This window comes from Pseudopipra pipra, unplaced genomic scaffold, assembly GCF_036250125.1.
Source record: "Pseudopipra pipra isolate bDixPip1 unplaced genomic scaffold, bDixPip1.hap1 HAP1_SCAFFOLD_66, whole genome shotgun sequence".
Lineage (NCBI taxonomy): Eukaryota > Metazoa > Chordata > Aves > Passeriformes > Pipridae > Pseudopipra > Pseudopipra pipra.
The window spans coordinates 76,258-90,506 of record NW_026991152.1 but is presented as its reverse complement, the minus strand read 5'-3'; the positions used below and the strand labels follow the sequence as shown (position 1 = coordinate 90,506).

Genomic DNA, 14,249 nt, shown 5'->3' with positions numbered 1-14,249 from the left:
CCCCCCCCCCTTAATGAGACAAACGAACTGCGAGTGGGCTGCGAGTGTTAATGAGAACCTTTCAGGCTGAAGAAGACAAAGGTGAGATGAGCCGCTGCCAGGCAGGGAAGGGGCAGGAAGAGCCGGTGACCCCGATTCCTGTGGGACAGCGGCACACCCGGAGCTGTTCCACATCCCAGTGCTGCTCCTCCCACCCGTGGTCACCTTTTCCAGGCCAGCTTAGCTGGGAGCTGCTCCTGAACCCCAGCTCCTCCCACAGGAGCTGCTGTGGGAGCCCAAAGAGGGGAGCAGGGCTGTGGGAGGGGGCTGTGGAGGCCCAAAGAGGTTTTAGGGCTGTGAGAGGGGCTTTAGGGGCCAAAAGGGGGTACAGGGCAATAGGGGAGGCTGTGGCTTAAGGGGGTGTCAGGTTATGAGAGGGGCTAAGAGGACACAAAGGGGACAGCGCTGTCCTAGGGGAGGCTGTGGGTGCCCAAAGAGGGTTCACAGGGTTCTAAGGGGTCACTGGCCAGAGTTGGCACAGTGAGGGAATCAGAGCAGGCCTTGCCCAGCCTGGGGCTCCCTCCCCACCCCTGCACCCCCCAGCTGAACCAACCCTCCCCGAGTGCATGAGGACACAGAAAATGGGATCTGAAGCCATGTCCTCCAGCAGCTCCATGCCCCCACCCCAGCTCCCACCACTGGACACCCTCCTCGCTGGCTACAGCTGCTCTGGCACTCACCTCTGATCCTTGCAGGAGCTCCTGCCCCATCTGCTCCTGGGCTGGGTGGGCTCAATGGAGCCTTGGATCTACTTTGGAAGCCCCTAGGCAGCTGTGGGGGATGGGGGAACACAACAACGCCCCAAAACCACACAGCCTGAACTTGTGCTGTGCCTGCACCAGTGCTGAGAGTGGCTGCATATCCTGGGGACACAGGGGGTGTGACATGCCAAGGTGCCCCTGCACAGCTCCAGACTGGCTGCTGATGTGACCCCAGGATGCCACATGGATTTGCTGGATGCCTTGGCCCCAGTGCCAGGGCTGCCCCCTCAGCACTGAGCTGGGAACTGTGCTCCCCAGGGGCTCTGTCCATGTGCTTCCCCATTCCTGGTGCAAACCTGCTGGTGGATTTCAATCCCAGCAGGGCTCTCACTGGGCAGACAGAGGCTCTGGCTGTCACTCCAGCCTAAACCTGATGCTGTTTGCAGGGAGCAGTCCAGGTGTCTGGATGCTTTTCCAGCAGCTCCCAGCTGCTCACTGGGGGGTGCTGGATTCCTGCCTGCCACAAATCCCTGAGCTGTGCTGGAAACCTGCCCTTCCCACTGCTGGTTCTGCCTCCGAACAAACAAACCACATGCTGGTGTGGATACAGGAGCAGTTCCCAGCTGTGTGACAGCTCCAGTCAGTGCAGGGTTGGTTCCTGGGGGTGTTATAGCATGATGGGGGAGGCATGTTTGGTTCTACTGGGAGATCGTTAGGGATTAAGAGGGGAAGGCAGGGAGCAGTGCTGCCAGGTTGGTGGCTGTGTCCCTCTTGGCCTGCACCAGCCCTGGGCTCAGCACCCAGGCCTCGGCTAGTGCCTCCCTGGGGGTTCTGCAAGGTCGTGTCTGGGGGATGAGTTTGGGGGCAAAGTCCTCAGGGAGAGTCAGGGCTGGGGATGTGTATCAGGGGTTAATTATGCTGATACATTTGGTCTGTGTTTGCCCCCGCCACCTGTGAAAGTTTTGCTCCTTCCCTGCCAAGTTATGGGAAAACAAGCACTGATAAACAGGAAAGTTCTCCTTGAAGAGAGCTTCTTGTATAAACTGTTTTAATTGGTGTTCTGTGATTGGCTAATTGTCCTCCAAGGTCACTTGAAGGAGAGATTGAGGAGGAGAAGGATGAAGTAGCGCCCCCAGACTCAATTGAGAAAGACCCCCAAAGCAGACTGCGCGTGTGTTAGGGGATTTCCGAAGTTCTCACGCGTGCGCAGAAGAGATGCGCTTACCTACCTGGGAGGTGGGACTGAGGGCCTCTGGCTGGGCGGTGCTGGCCACTCCTGGGAGGTTGTGGTCAGTCAGTTAATTGTATAAAAGAAGACAGTGCTTTCTTGGAGGGACAAGGGCAACATTGCCTTTGGCGGGGACGCCTGCCAGTTTGTGAACTTACTGACTCTCCAAGGATGCAGCTTCTGCTATGGGTAATTATAGGCATGCTAGATTGGTAAGATAACTTTATGGGCAACAACTGGGTAACTGGGGAGGTTGTGCTAGGGGCATATTTCTCTCCTCCTTCCTCCCTTTTGGGTTTGTTCATTTTGTTGGCCACCTCTTGGTAATAAATATTGATTTTTGTTAAGCTTTTAACGGTGTCATGGTTTCAAGATTCGATATATTTCGAACCCTTCCTAATACAGGCTGCTGCCATGTGTGGGCCCTTTTGGGGTCATGCCGGCGCTCTGGGTAGGTGTGTTGCCCTTCAGGGACCCAAACAGCCATACCCCACTCCTCTCACCAAGTGTGGGAGGTGCTGATTGTTTGCTGTAGCTCTGTCCCTTCCTGCCACATCCCTTCCCTGGCTTTGCTCCTGGTGTCATCACTGAGTGTTTGGCTCATCATGAGTGCAGATTGTGTCCCTGTAGCCATCCTGGGCTTCCTGGGGGGACCCTGGAGCCTGGAGCAGGCTGAGCAGCTGCCCTGCCCCGGCCTGGGAGAGGGGTCCGTGCTGCCCCTGTGGCCTTTAAGCTTTGCCTCAAACATCGACTCCCAATTCTGTGCTGAGTTGGGTGAGTTCAAAACAGCCCCAGAATCAGAGATGTTTAATCACCAGGTTAATTTGAAAAATAGTTTTCCTTTGAAAAGTCAAAAGCAAAGAAAAAACAGAACATCGGAGATTTCCAACAGGAGGATGATCCGAGGCATCCAAGTGCCCTGCAGGGGAGACGCTACAACCCGGTCTGTTTCCTGAGTGCCCACCAGCAGCAGCGGCCCAGGTGGGTGAGGAAGAAGATGCCGGTGATGACGGCGAAGCTGATGCCCATGGCCCTCATGATGAAGATGGACTCAGGGCCGTGCCAGTGCTGAGCCGGGAAGGTGACGCTGAGCCAGAATCCCACCATCATCTCGCCATCCCTCCAGCAGAAGTAGGTGCCCCTGTCGCTCCTGCACACCTGCAGGATGTGCAGGTGGTTCCTGTGGTCGATGAAGACCCTCATGCCCTTCCCAACACCCACGAGGTACTGGGAGCGGTAGAGTTGGACTGAGTCCTTGTCCCAGCCCACGGTGTGCTCCGGGCGGGCCCCCGGGCACGTGATCACCAGGTCAGTTTGGGATGGGGACATGGGCTTCTCCCCAAACTTGTAGATGATGTTGGAGATGGACTGGACTCCCTCCTCGGGCACCTCCTTGGGCGGGCACAGTGCCAAGCAGCTCCGGACGGCCACCTCAGGGCTGTGGAGGCACAGGAGGCGCGGGAAGTGCCCTTCCTTGGAGCCGCACAGGTAGTGCCCAGAATCCCTCACCTGGGCCGGGAACATGATGAGTCTGAACATGCAGATGCTGAAGCGCTTCAGCAGGTTGCTGCCTGTGAGGACGTGGCTGGAGTCCAGCACCACGGTGCCGTTGAAGTCCGTCAGCACCGTGGTCTCGCAGCCGAGCAGGTTCTTCTGGAAGTACCAGACGACAGAAGAGACCTCCTTGGGCTTGCATTTGCAGGGAAGCTTGAGGGTCATGTCTGCCAAGTAGGCAACATTCTCAAATGTCAGGAAGGTGGGACATGCCATCTTCTTGAACACATCCCCTTTCTTCTCGATGGCAAAGGCCTGGAGGACACCGACCAGGCAGAGGAGGATGGTGGCTCCCAGCAGGCTCGGCCCCAGCAGAACTCACCCAGCCCAGCCAGGGATGTGCTGGGAGCGACCCCGCTGCCCTGGGACAGCCTGGCCTCTGTGACACCCGCTCTGGAACCTTCCTGCCTTCAGCAGCTCTGGAGAACTGTCACCTGTGTCCCTGGACATGATGGGGCTGTGATGGGAACAATGGAACTGCCGCCATCTTATGGAATCACAGGGTCACGGAACAGCTTGGGTTGGACGGGACCCTAAAGATGATCTCATCCCAACCCCCCAGAGTAGAGGATGACCATCCCCTCCCTCACCCCCCTGGCCACCCCTCTTTTGATGCACCCCAAGGATGCACTTGGCCTTCAGCACTGCCAGCGCTCACTGTTGGCTCATGTCCAGCATTTCCTCCACCAAAACCCCCAAAGTCCTTCTCTGCAGGGCTGCTCTCAGCCCTTCTCCCAGTCTGTGCTGATGCCTGGGATTGCCCCAACCCAAGTGCAGCCCCCTCCACTTCGCCATCAAGTTCTTGTGGTCCCACTTCTCAAGCTTTTCCAGGTCACCCTGGATGTCCCTATCCTTCTGTCGTGTCACCTGCCAGCGTGCTGAGGGTGGGCTCTACCCTCTAGTTCCTTAAAGTAAACCTGGGGCCGAGCTGATGAGGAACCTGGTCTGACTGTGAGAGTGGGGTGTGCAGAGCCAAACAGGGCCCCCTCGGGTCACTGGACCCACCATGGCAAAGGGGCTTCGGTCCCAGCAGTGTCAGCCTGGGGGGTGGGAGTGGGACTGTCGGAGCAGCTCTGTGATGGGAGACACAGAAGTTTCCTGAACTTCCAGTCCTGGGCTATGTCACGTGCTGGAGACAGTGCTCAGTGTGCGATGATTCCTGCAAGGCACTTCAATAACCCAAGACAGCCTTGTGCATCTCCCAGGCAGCCTATTAACCCACAACCTCCTCTATGGCCCTGCACCCCACCCGTGGGCCCCCAAAGGCCCTCTCGGAGGGCTCTGCAACTCCTTTACACCTTCAAAGCCCCTCTCACCGAGCCCTGCCCCCTCTCCGTGCCCTCACGGCCCCTCATACACATATTTTAGGCACTTACAGGCTCTCACTCTCCCCTAACGCACCCCTCCTCGGCCCCCACTCTCTCAGATACTGCGACTCCCCTGTTCCCGCCACTTTTAAATGGGCCGCGAAGCCCCGCCCCGCGCCCTGATTGGTCCCGCTTCGCCTCACGACTCCCCATTGGCCGCGCCCCACCCGCGCCGCGCGGTGCCTCATGGGAGCTGCAGTCCCGCGGCCGCGTGAGGCATCATAGGAGCTGTAGTCTCACTGCCCTCTGTGCCCCCTGCCGGCGGCTCCCGGCACAGCGGTGGGCCAGAGCCCCGGGGGTCTAGGAGGGTCCTGGAGGGTCCCGGGACCCCAGGGCTGGGACTGTGGCCCTTCTGCTCGGGGCTGCGGCCGACAGCCCGGCCCCGCCACCACCTCTACGCCTGCAGCTGGGATCAGTGCCGGGGAACAGCACCTGGACCTGTCAGGGTTTGAGGGACGCACACACAACTGGGGACGCACACACAACTGGGGACACACACACACCTGGGGGACATGGACACACACACACCTGGGGGACACACACACACCTGGGGACACACATACACCCTTGGAGACACACATACACCTAGGGGACACACACACACACAGGCTGGGACACACATACACACTTGGGGGACATGGACACACACACCTGGGGACACACTCATACCTGGGAGCACACACATGCACCTGGGGACACACACCCCCACTCACCCACCCCTGGGGAACACCAACACACATCGGGGGGATACTCACCCTCACCCCCATGTCACCAGGGCTCCCATCCTCTGACCCCACCATGGCCACTCTGGATGCCGCCGCTGGCCCTGAGCACCTGCTGTCACCTCTAATTGGGTCACATCCTGCCCATGCCAAGGCAGTGGGGACAGGCATGTGTGCCTGAGGGTCCCGGTGCCTCTGTGTGGCCTGACCGTGTCCCCCCCTCACAGTGGCAATGCTGTGTCCCCTTCATGAGGCCACCCAGCCTCTGGGGACAGGGACATGGTGGTGGTGGCAGCTCCAGTGTCCCCAGTGGAGGTGGCAGAGGGACCACAAGCGCTTGGAGCCAGGGAGCCCGTCCTGTCTGGGCTTGGATGAGCCAAGCGGGGTCTGGGGGAGAGGGTGGCAGAAGGACCCCATCCCCATTGTGGGGGACACCGGGGACACAGACAGCAGACAGGGAGAGGTCACAGCTCTGCTTTACCATGTTGTTGCCCCGGGGGGGGGCAGGCCAGCAGCTCTCCCCGTCCCCCAGCGCAGGACCCCAGCCCGGGGCTGGGTGGGCACTGCACGTCTGTACATCAGGACCACTCTGCCAGACCCCCGGCACCACCCCAGGGAGGGGGGGAACAGCAGGAATGGGGCACCGGGGGACAAGGGGAGGTTCAGCCGGGGGGGGGTTGCAGTAGGGCAGCGCGGAGGGTCCCCCAGCCTTTTTGCCACCCGCCCAAACCCTCTGTAGCCCCAAGCCCTCAACTGGCAGCCACGGAGTGACTTAATGGGAAAAGGGGGGTTTGGGGCGCCATGGGAAGCTGAGAGCACCAGGCGGGGGGGGATCCATAGGCTGGACCATGGCAGAGGGATCCGGTGGGGCTGGGCGGGAGTGAGGGAAGGCTATGGGAGCTGTGGGGCAGCAGGGAACTGAACCATGGCCCAGGGACGCTGTGGGGATGGGGATTCGGAGGGTGCCATGGGGCTGAACCGCGGCACAGGGATGCTGTGGTGCCGGGGGTTTGGGGGGTGCTGGGGGCAATGCTGTGGGGCTGGGGGGTCAGAGGGGTGCTGGGAGCGATGCTGTGGGTCCAGGCTCAGTCTGAGAGGATGATGAAGCCGGAGAAGGTGCTGTACGTGTTTTTGCTGCCGCCGTGGGCTTTGCCCCCGTCCACCCTGATGAACACCTGTATCGGGACGAAGTTGGGATGTTACTTTTTGGTCTGTGTTTGGCCCTAGCCACCTGCAGTTAGTTTATGTTTTCTCCTGCCAAGTCTTCTGATAAACCAGTGAACTTGGCCTTGGAGGGAGAGCTTCTGTGTAAACTGTTTTAATTGGTCTGTTGTGATTGGTCAAGTGCTCGTCAGGGGCAGTTGGAGGACAAAGTGATGAGGAGGGTGATGAAGTAAGCCCCAGCCTCAATTGGGAAGACCCCCCCCAAATCACTGCGCCTGCGTGAGGGACTTTCCAAAGTACTCACACAGGTGCAGGAGGGGTGCACTTACATAACCAAGGGGGAGGGATTCAGAGCCCTGATGGGGCGGTGCTGGCCACACCTCTCCGGGGCAGGTGCTCTCAAAAAACTTTATAAAAAGCAGAGACGCTTCTTGGGGGGTGCGCCGGCTCTTCATGATGGACCAAGTTGCTTTCAGCGGGGACGCCTGCTTGAAGTGGGAGCCTGCCACCCCCCATGAACCCGCAGCTGCTGCAGAGAGACTTCATTATTGGTTAGGATGGGTAAGACTTGTTTACAGGTGACACCTGGGTGAGTATGGGGGGAAAGCCTTCTTCCTAGGGTCTTTTATGCACTTTTTCCTCTGCCCCAATCCTTTTCCCTCAGGCGCCTGTTTTGTTTTCTCCCTTTTTCCTTGTTTGCCACCTTTTCCTAATAAATAGCTATTATTTTTGCCAACTAGCAACGGTGTTTGGTTTATTCACGTTCCAGAATCTCTCGAACCTGTGTTTTTCCCTTGACTTAGTCCCTTCCCTCTTACAACACCTCGTCCCCTGCATCAAGGTGCAGGATGACACTGTTACTCGCATAGTCGTAGTTCTGGTCAGTGTCCTGTGCGATGGCGCTGGCCAGGACCTGCCCAGGGGACACCGGGGGACCAGCTCAGGGCATGCCCCAGCCCGCGGGGCCCACAGGACACCCCTGGTCCCAGCTCACCCACAGTCGGAGGGTTGCACCCCCCTGGATCCCCTGGGTGAACAGGTCCCGCATGGGTGAGGCTGCTCCGGGCATCCCCCAGAGCCTCTCCCTGACCCAGCGGGCACAGATAAGGGACCATGGCTCTGAGTTTGGGTGGGGGACCGTGGCACAGACACGGTGCTGTGGCACTTGGAATTGGATGCAGGACCACAGCTCTGGGTTCTGACGTGGGACCACAGCTCCAACATGGGACCCTAATCTGGGTTGGGATGCAGGACCAGACATGGGACCATTCCTCCAGGCTCAGACATGGGACCATGGCACACAGACAGGACCCTAACTCAGGATTTGGATGCAGGACCCCAGCTCAGAGACAGGGCCCCAGATCCAGAGTCAGATGTGGGACCACATCTAGGACACAGGACCCCAGCTCCCAATTCAGATGTGGAACCCAACATGGAACCCAGATCTGGGTTTGGATGAAGGACCCTGTCACGGGTGACAGTGGGTCTGTCAGCACCTTGGCACATACTGACAAAGCAATAGATGTTGACCAGATCAAAGTATGCCCCTGAGATGGACTGAAAGAGAGGACTGAAAATGGAGGCCCTGATCCTGACAACATACTGATGCATCCTGAAGAAGCTGTCCTGTGGGAACAGAGAACACTGTCTCATGAGAACAGGAGCACTGTCTCATGAGAACAAGGACCTGTTTTGAATGAGAGTAGTTGGGAAGAACATCAACATGAGAGAAAAATAAGAGCAGGTGCTCGGGACTGTTGTGGGAAAGAACTGGGCTGTTTTGAGAAAGAGCAAAGTTGTTGTGAGAAAGTAGATTTTAGAAAATGCACCTATTAGCTGTAAGAATTCTGGTGTGAAAGTTTGAACTGTCCTATCCGTGTGCATTACATGTGTTCAAAAACCGTACTTAAGGGGCTGCGCAGTAGCCCCGTCTGTCCCTGCTTTTTTCTTGGAATAAACTTTGCTGGAACCTTTTTTCGTGTCGCTTTGGCCGTTCCGACATTATCAGCGACAGGACCCCAGCTCAGATAAAGGACTCCAGCTTTGGATTTGGATGCAGGACCATGGCTCAAACACGGGGCCCCATCTCTGGATTAGGATACAGGACTGTGCCTGGGGCACAGGACTCCATCTCCCAGCCCAGCCCCAAACCAGCCCACTGAATCCCACACATCCCTCAGTGCTTCCCACGAGCTGAACAAAGACCACAAGCGTGTGGCAAGGGCTGAGCTCAAATCCCCCCCAGATCCCCCCTCACATGGACCCCAACCCACGGGATGTTACCCCCACAGAGCTCTCCTGGGAACCGGGATGTGCTAGGAGTTGCTGCCAGAGCCAGAGGAGCCGTCACCACCTGGAGAAGCAGCTCCATGGCTGGACCTGCTGCTGCTGCAGAATTCTTTGGGTAATCAAATCTCCACCAGCGCCTCGCGGGGAGATCGCGGTGCTGGGTGACAGTGACAAGGTGGCTGCTGAAATGCAGAAGCACTGCACTGGGAGAAGGTGCCGCTAATTACAGCCGACCAGAATCGGCTCTTAATTGGCTTGTGCTGGGAGGGCAGGCACCGGGGTCCGGGAGCAGCAGGAACGGGAGGGCTGTGCCCACGGAGTCCTGTCCTTTGCCTCCAGGACAGGGGTCCCGGGGTCTGCTGCTCCTCAGGGATGCAGATACACCTGAGCCCATGGGCAGCGACGGTGTGGTCAGATGCTGTTAACTCTGGAACCTACTGATGGCCCAGCTGGGGATCCCCTAGGATTTGCTCTCACCCACCCAGCCTCGTGCCACCGCCAGAACTGTCACCCTGTTCAAAGCCACCCCGTGTCTTCCCCGCCACCACGAGTGTCCCCGGGAAATCTCCGTCGGTCACAGCACCACAATCTCCAGGGGACGCTGCCTCTGCCAAGGAAGAGGAGAGGGGGAAGAAGCAGGAGAAACAGGAAAAAACAGGTTTGGTGCCCAGTTCTTGCCGTGGTCCCCTCCCGTGGCAGCCAGAGCCGCCCGGTACCATCTGTCTTCCCTTGTTAAGGAGCTGCCTCCTCACTGCTTGCCTGCCAGCCCTTCCCTAACCAGGGAAGATAAATGGCAGCGCTGGGCCCAGGCTCCTGGCACCGCACTGGCAACAGGAAGGGGAGCTTCCACCCACCCCCGATGACCTCACCCCCCTTGTCCTGCTCTGCACCTCAGTTTCCCCATGGCACAGCTATGGGGTGGGAGCCCCGGGGGTGACACAGCCCCAGCCCCGACTGTGCTGTGCCTGCTGCCCCTGACCCCAGTGATGGTGCTGGGAGTGTCCCTGGCCCTGGGGACACTCTGGGGTGGTCCCCAAGGGGGTGGGCTGCACCCAAGGGCTTTCTGAGGGCGACAAGGGGCAGTGGGGTGTTCCCATGTCTAGGCCGAGCCACTCATGGTGACACTTGGGGCCTCGGGCACGTCGTGTGCCCCACGTGCCATGGCCACCATGGCCCAGGACCCCGAAAGTGTGGCAGCAGGTGCCCCCCAGACTCCCAAGTGCAGTAGCAGGTGCCCCTCAGGATCCCTGGGCACGGCCCTGGGGGCCCTCCAGGACCCCCAGATATTGTGGTGGGTGCCTTCCCAGCACCCCTGGGCACAGCAGTGGGTGCCCCCCCTCAGACCCTCTGGGCATGGCAGTGGATGCCCCCCCTCAGACCCCCTTAGCCCAGCACTGGGTGCCCCCCCAGACCCTCTGGGCATGGCAGCGGGTGCCCCTCAGGGCAGCAGAAGGTGCCTCCCTGGCCCCCTAGGCAGGGCAATGCATGCCCCCAGGACTGCCTGGCAGGTCCCTGTGTGCCCTTGGGGACTGTCCGCACTGGGGTCTCCTGGGGCTGTGACCCTCCCTGAGCCATGGATGGCCCTCACCCCACCATGGGGACCATGGGGACCCCAAAGCCACCTGGTGCCATGCCCCTGTCCATCCATCTGTCTGTCCATCCATCTCCCCCCCCTGGCTGCCCCTCACCTCAGCTACAGGCTAATACAAATAATAAATAATGCTAATTAACCATCAGCAGCTCCCCTGGCTCTCATTAACTCCAGCCCTGACACAAGGGGGATGGGCTGCCCTCAAACTGGCAGCACGAGAGGAAATTTAGGGGGCCCCCCACGTCCTGACTCCCTCCAAAGGTGCCAGATCAACCCTTATCCGCCAGGCTCCCCCAGCTTGCCAGGGACAGGGGATTTTTTTGCAACAACCCCCTAATTAACCCCATCTTTTTAATTATTTGGGGCATTTTTGGGGGGAACTTTGTCATAGATACCAGTACGGCAATGCCCTGTTAGTAATTAACAAGCAGTTAATTAAGCTGCATCACCCGCCCAAGTGAGGCTCCTCTCGACGAGGGGCTCCCCAGCTCCTGGACATTTATCCAAGAACATCGAGATCCTCCAGAGCTGGGGGGTGGGGAGGTTTGGGGTGGTCCCCAGATATGTTTTGGGGGAGGCAAAAGGGTCAAGGTGAGTTTTTGGGGTGCTCAGTTCAGAGTTACACGGATGCTGCTTGGGAGGAAGAGCCAGCAGTGACAAGCAGCGCTGGGACACCCCAAAATTTGGGGCTGGAGGGTGGGAGAAGGCAAAAAAAATTCCAATAAAAGGAAATTTAAGCTGTTTGCATGGAGAAAAGCTGCCGAGCAGCTCCTGCTCCTGCTCGGAAGGGCTCGGAGCCGAGGAGTAAAGTGCAGTGGCTGTGACAAGACTCCTGCCTACCCTCACCCCCCGGCTGCTTTTTGGGGTGAAAACTCAGTTTGGGGTTAATTCGGAGTCCCACATCCTCGGGACAAGGAGGCGCCGCAGGGGGTGATGCCAAGGGAAGTGATGGGATGTGGGAGTGGGGTGGAGTGGGATGGATCCCAGTAAGGATGCCAGGCTGCGGTGACATCCAGAGAATGGAGCTCGGGTGACAGCTCGGGGGTCACAGCCATGTCTTGTCCCTCGAGTTGTGGCCGGGGGGAACATGGAATGGGAAAGGAGCACCTGAAAACGTGGAGGGGGCAAGGCTGAGTCTTGGGTTTGGGGGGATGGGGTTAGGGGGATGTGGGAGCAGGGAGGGGGAAGGAAGAATGTGTGTCCCCCCGGTGTCCCCACACAGCCCAGCCAGGGGTGGGGACATCTCCCCTGGTACAGCAGCAGCAGAACCAGCTCTGGGCTGGGGGTTCAGCCCCTCAAAAGCGGGGCAGGCGCTGTCCCCCTTGAGGCCACCACAGACATTGTCCCTGCCCCCCCCCCCCCCAGGGACCGCAACGGGGACAATGGCACGGCTGGGGGGGGCGGGACACCCCGGGGGTGCTGTGGGGGTGTCCTAAGGCACCCCAAGGCACAGCAGGGCACATCTCTAGGGCCAAGGAAAGGACTGAGGGACGCTTGGGGACATGTCAGGGTGGGTGGTGACTGTCCCCAGTGCAGAGGGGACGGGGAACAAGGACGGGGCACCTGGGGGAGCATGTTTGGGGATGGGAGGGGGATGGGCCTCTCTGGGGTGGGCACCTGGAGCACATCACTGTCCCTGGGAGACAGATCCATGGGCAGGAGAAGGATGTGGCACCCTGGAGATGCACCCAGAGCCAACCACTGCCTCCAGGAAAGGGACAGAGCATCCTGAGGCACATCCCTGGGAAAAGGATGGGGCATTCCAGGGTGCAGCCAGACCCCATCTTAACCCCTGGGAGAAGGATGAAGCACCCCAGGGGTGCATGTCTGTGGCTGGGAGAAGGATGTAGCACCCCAGGGATGCACCCAGAGGCCATCATTGCAGCTGGGAGAAGGATATGACACCCTGGGGAGGCATCCCTGGGGCTGGGAAAAGGATGGGGCCCCTAGGGAAGTTCACAGAGCCCATCATCGGCATGGGAGAAGGATGTGGTACCCTGAGGGTTCGTCCCTGGGGCCAGGAGAAGGATGGAGCACCCACCGAGTGCATCCCTGGGGTTGAGAAAAGAGTGGGACCCCCCAGGAAAGCACCCAGAGTCCACCATCAGCACAAGGGAGAAGGATGTGGCACCCTGGAGGTGCATCCCTGGGGCCAGGAGGAGGATGGAGCACCTGGAGGGTGCATCGCTGGGGCCAGGAAAAGGAGGGAGCACCCCGAGGAAGAATCCAGAGCCCTTCTCCAGTGCTTGGTGGGGGCAGTACCACTCCTGTGCCTGAGGAGGGAGCCGGGATGGGCAGCCCTTACCTGCCCGTTCTTGCAGAGGTCTGCCCACATGCTGGTGCCGTCGCTGCTGCGCATGAGGACGTGGTAGGTGAAGTAGGTGCCGGGGATGGCGCAGGTGAACTTGCCCGAGGCAGCGTCGTAGCTGTTGCCCAGGTTGGTGACCACGTCTCGAACTTGAACACCTCGTAGCCCTCGTGGGGGTTCTTGAGCCCGGCGTAGAAAGCGACCCTCGGCACTGTGCTGTAGGTGGCCGCGCTCACCGCACCCGTAGCACCCGGCCCTGGCAATTCCGGCGGTCCTGGTCTTCCCGCTTCTCCCCGCGCCCCCAGTGGCCCCGGTGGCTCCGGTTCTCTGGGTGGTCCCGGTGGTCCCGGTTTCCCCGGTCTGCCCGGTTTTCCTTGCGGACCTTGCACAAGCATGGAGGGTGGTGGGAGGGGGCCATGCTCGGCAGGCTGCGGGGGGGGCGGCGGGGCCGTAGGGCTCGCAGACCATCCAGCAGGTGCCCAGCATCTCTTAGCGGCCGTCGCGCCCGGCGGATCTCACCAGCACCGGGATGAGCACCACCAGCGCCAGCACCATCACCATCTCCGCCATGGCCGCCAGCAAAGTTTTGCGGCCCAGGCTGAGCCGCCGCCCGGCCCAGGCGCGCTAGCACCCAGGAGAGGGAATGATGCTGGCAGGGGGGAGCAAGGCGGCGGCGGCGGCTTCGTGACCTCCGCTGGTCCGGTGCGCCCCGAGCCGCTCGGGACGTGCCCACCCCGACCGGGAAACGCCCACCCGGCCATGAACACGCCCATCCATCCCCGGACACGGCCGTGGTCGCTGATGACCATTCCCTGGACGCGCCCCTGCCACGCCCACCTGCGACTACCGGTGCTCCGTGGGAAGGGAAACTGAGGTAGGGGGTGGATGGACCCCAGATGCCACCCTGATGCCCCCACCTAGCACTCGGGACCCCTCGTCACCCTGGGCCCCTGTCCCCAAGCGATGCCACCCCCAGCCCTGAGCACCCTCCAAGCTGGGGACACCCCTGGGACCCGTCACCTCACCCTAACCCTAACTCTAACCCCACAAAGGGGCACCCGGGGGGATAGTCCCCACGGCACAGCCAGGGCCCATCCCACCTCCCTGCCTCAGTTTCCCCTCCCTCCACACTCTGGAGGAGCCCCACACTTTGGGACAGCCTGGGTGACACCCACGTGGCCCGAGCATCCATCACGGTCACCCGCGGGGTTTGTGGGCTGGGGTGTCACCGCTGGTGGCAAAGGCCACTGTGACAATGGGGCAGCCGCGGGTGCCACCATGGGGGT

At 60.2% G+C, this 14,249-nt stretch overlaps 1 protein-coding gene and 1 pseudogene across 1 annotated transcript; both read right to left on the bottom strand.

Annotated features, from left to right (window-relative positions):
• Positions 1 to 2,150: 2,150 nt before the first annotated feature.
• LOC135408801 (Ig-like V-type domain-containing protein FAM187A) lies at positions 2,151 to 4,965 on the bottom strand. The gene has a single exon (XM_064643790.1). It carries the CDS (start codon positions 3,736 to 3,738, stop codon positions 2,902 to 2,904), a length of 837 nt encoding a protein of 278 aa, XP_064499860.1. The 5' UTR covers positions 3,739 to 4,965; the 3' UTR covers positions 2,151 to 2,901.
• A 1,106-nt stretch (positions 4,966 to 6,071) lies between these two features.
• On the bottom strand, positions 6,072 to 13,518 carry LOC135408800 (C1q-related factor-like; annotated as a pseudogene).
• Positions 13,519 to 14,249: the final 731 nt, after the last annotated feature.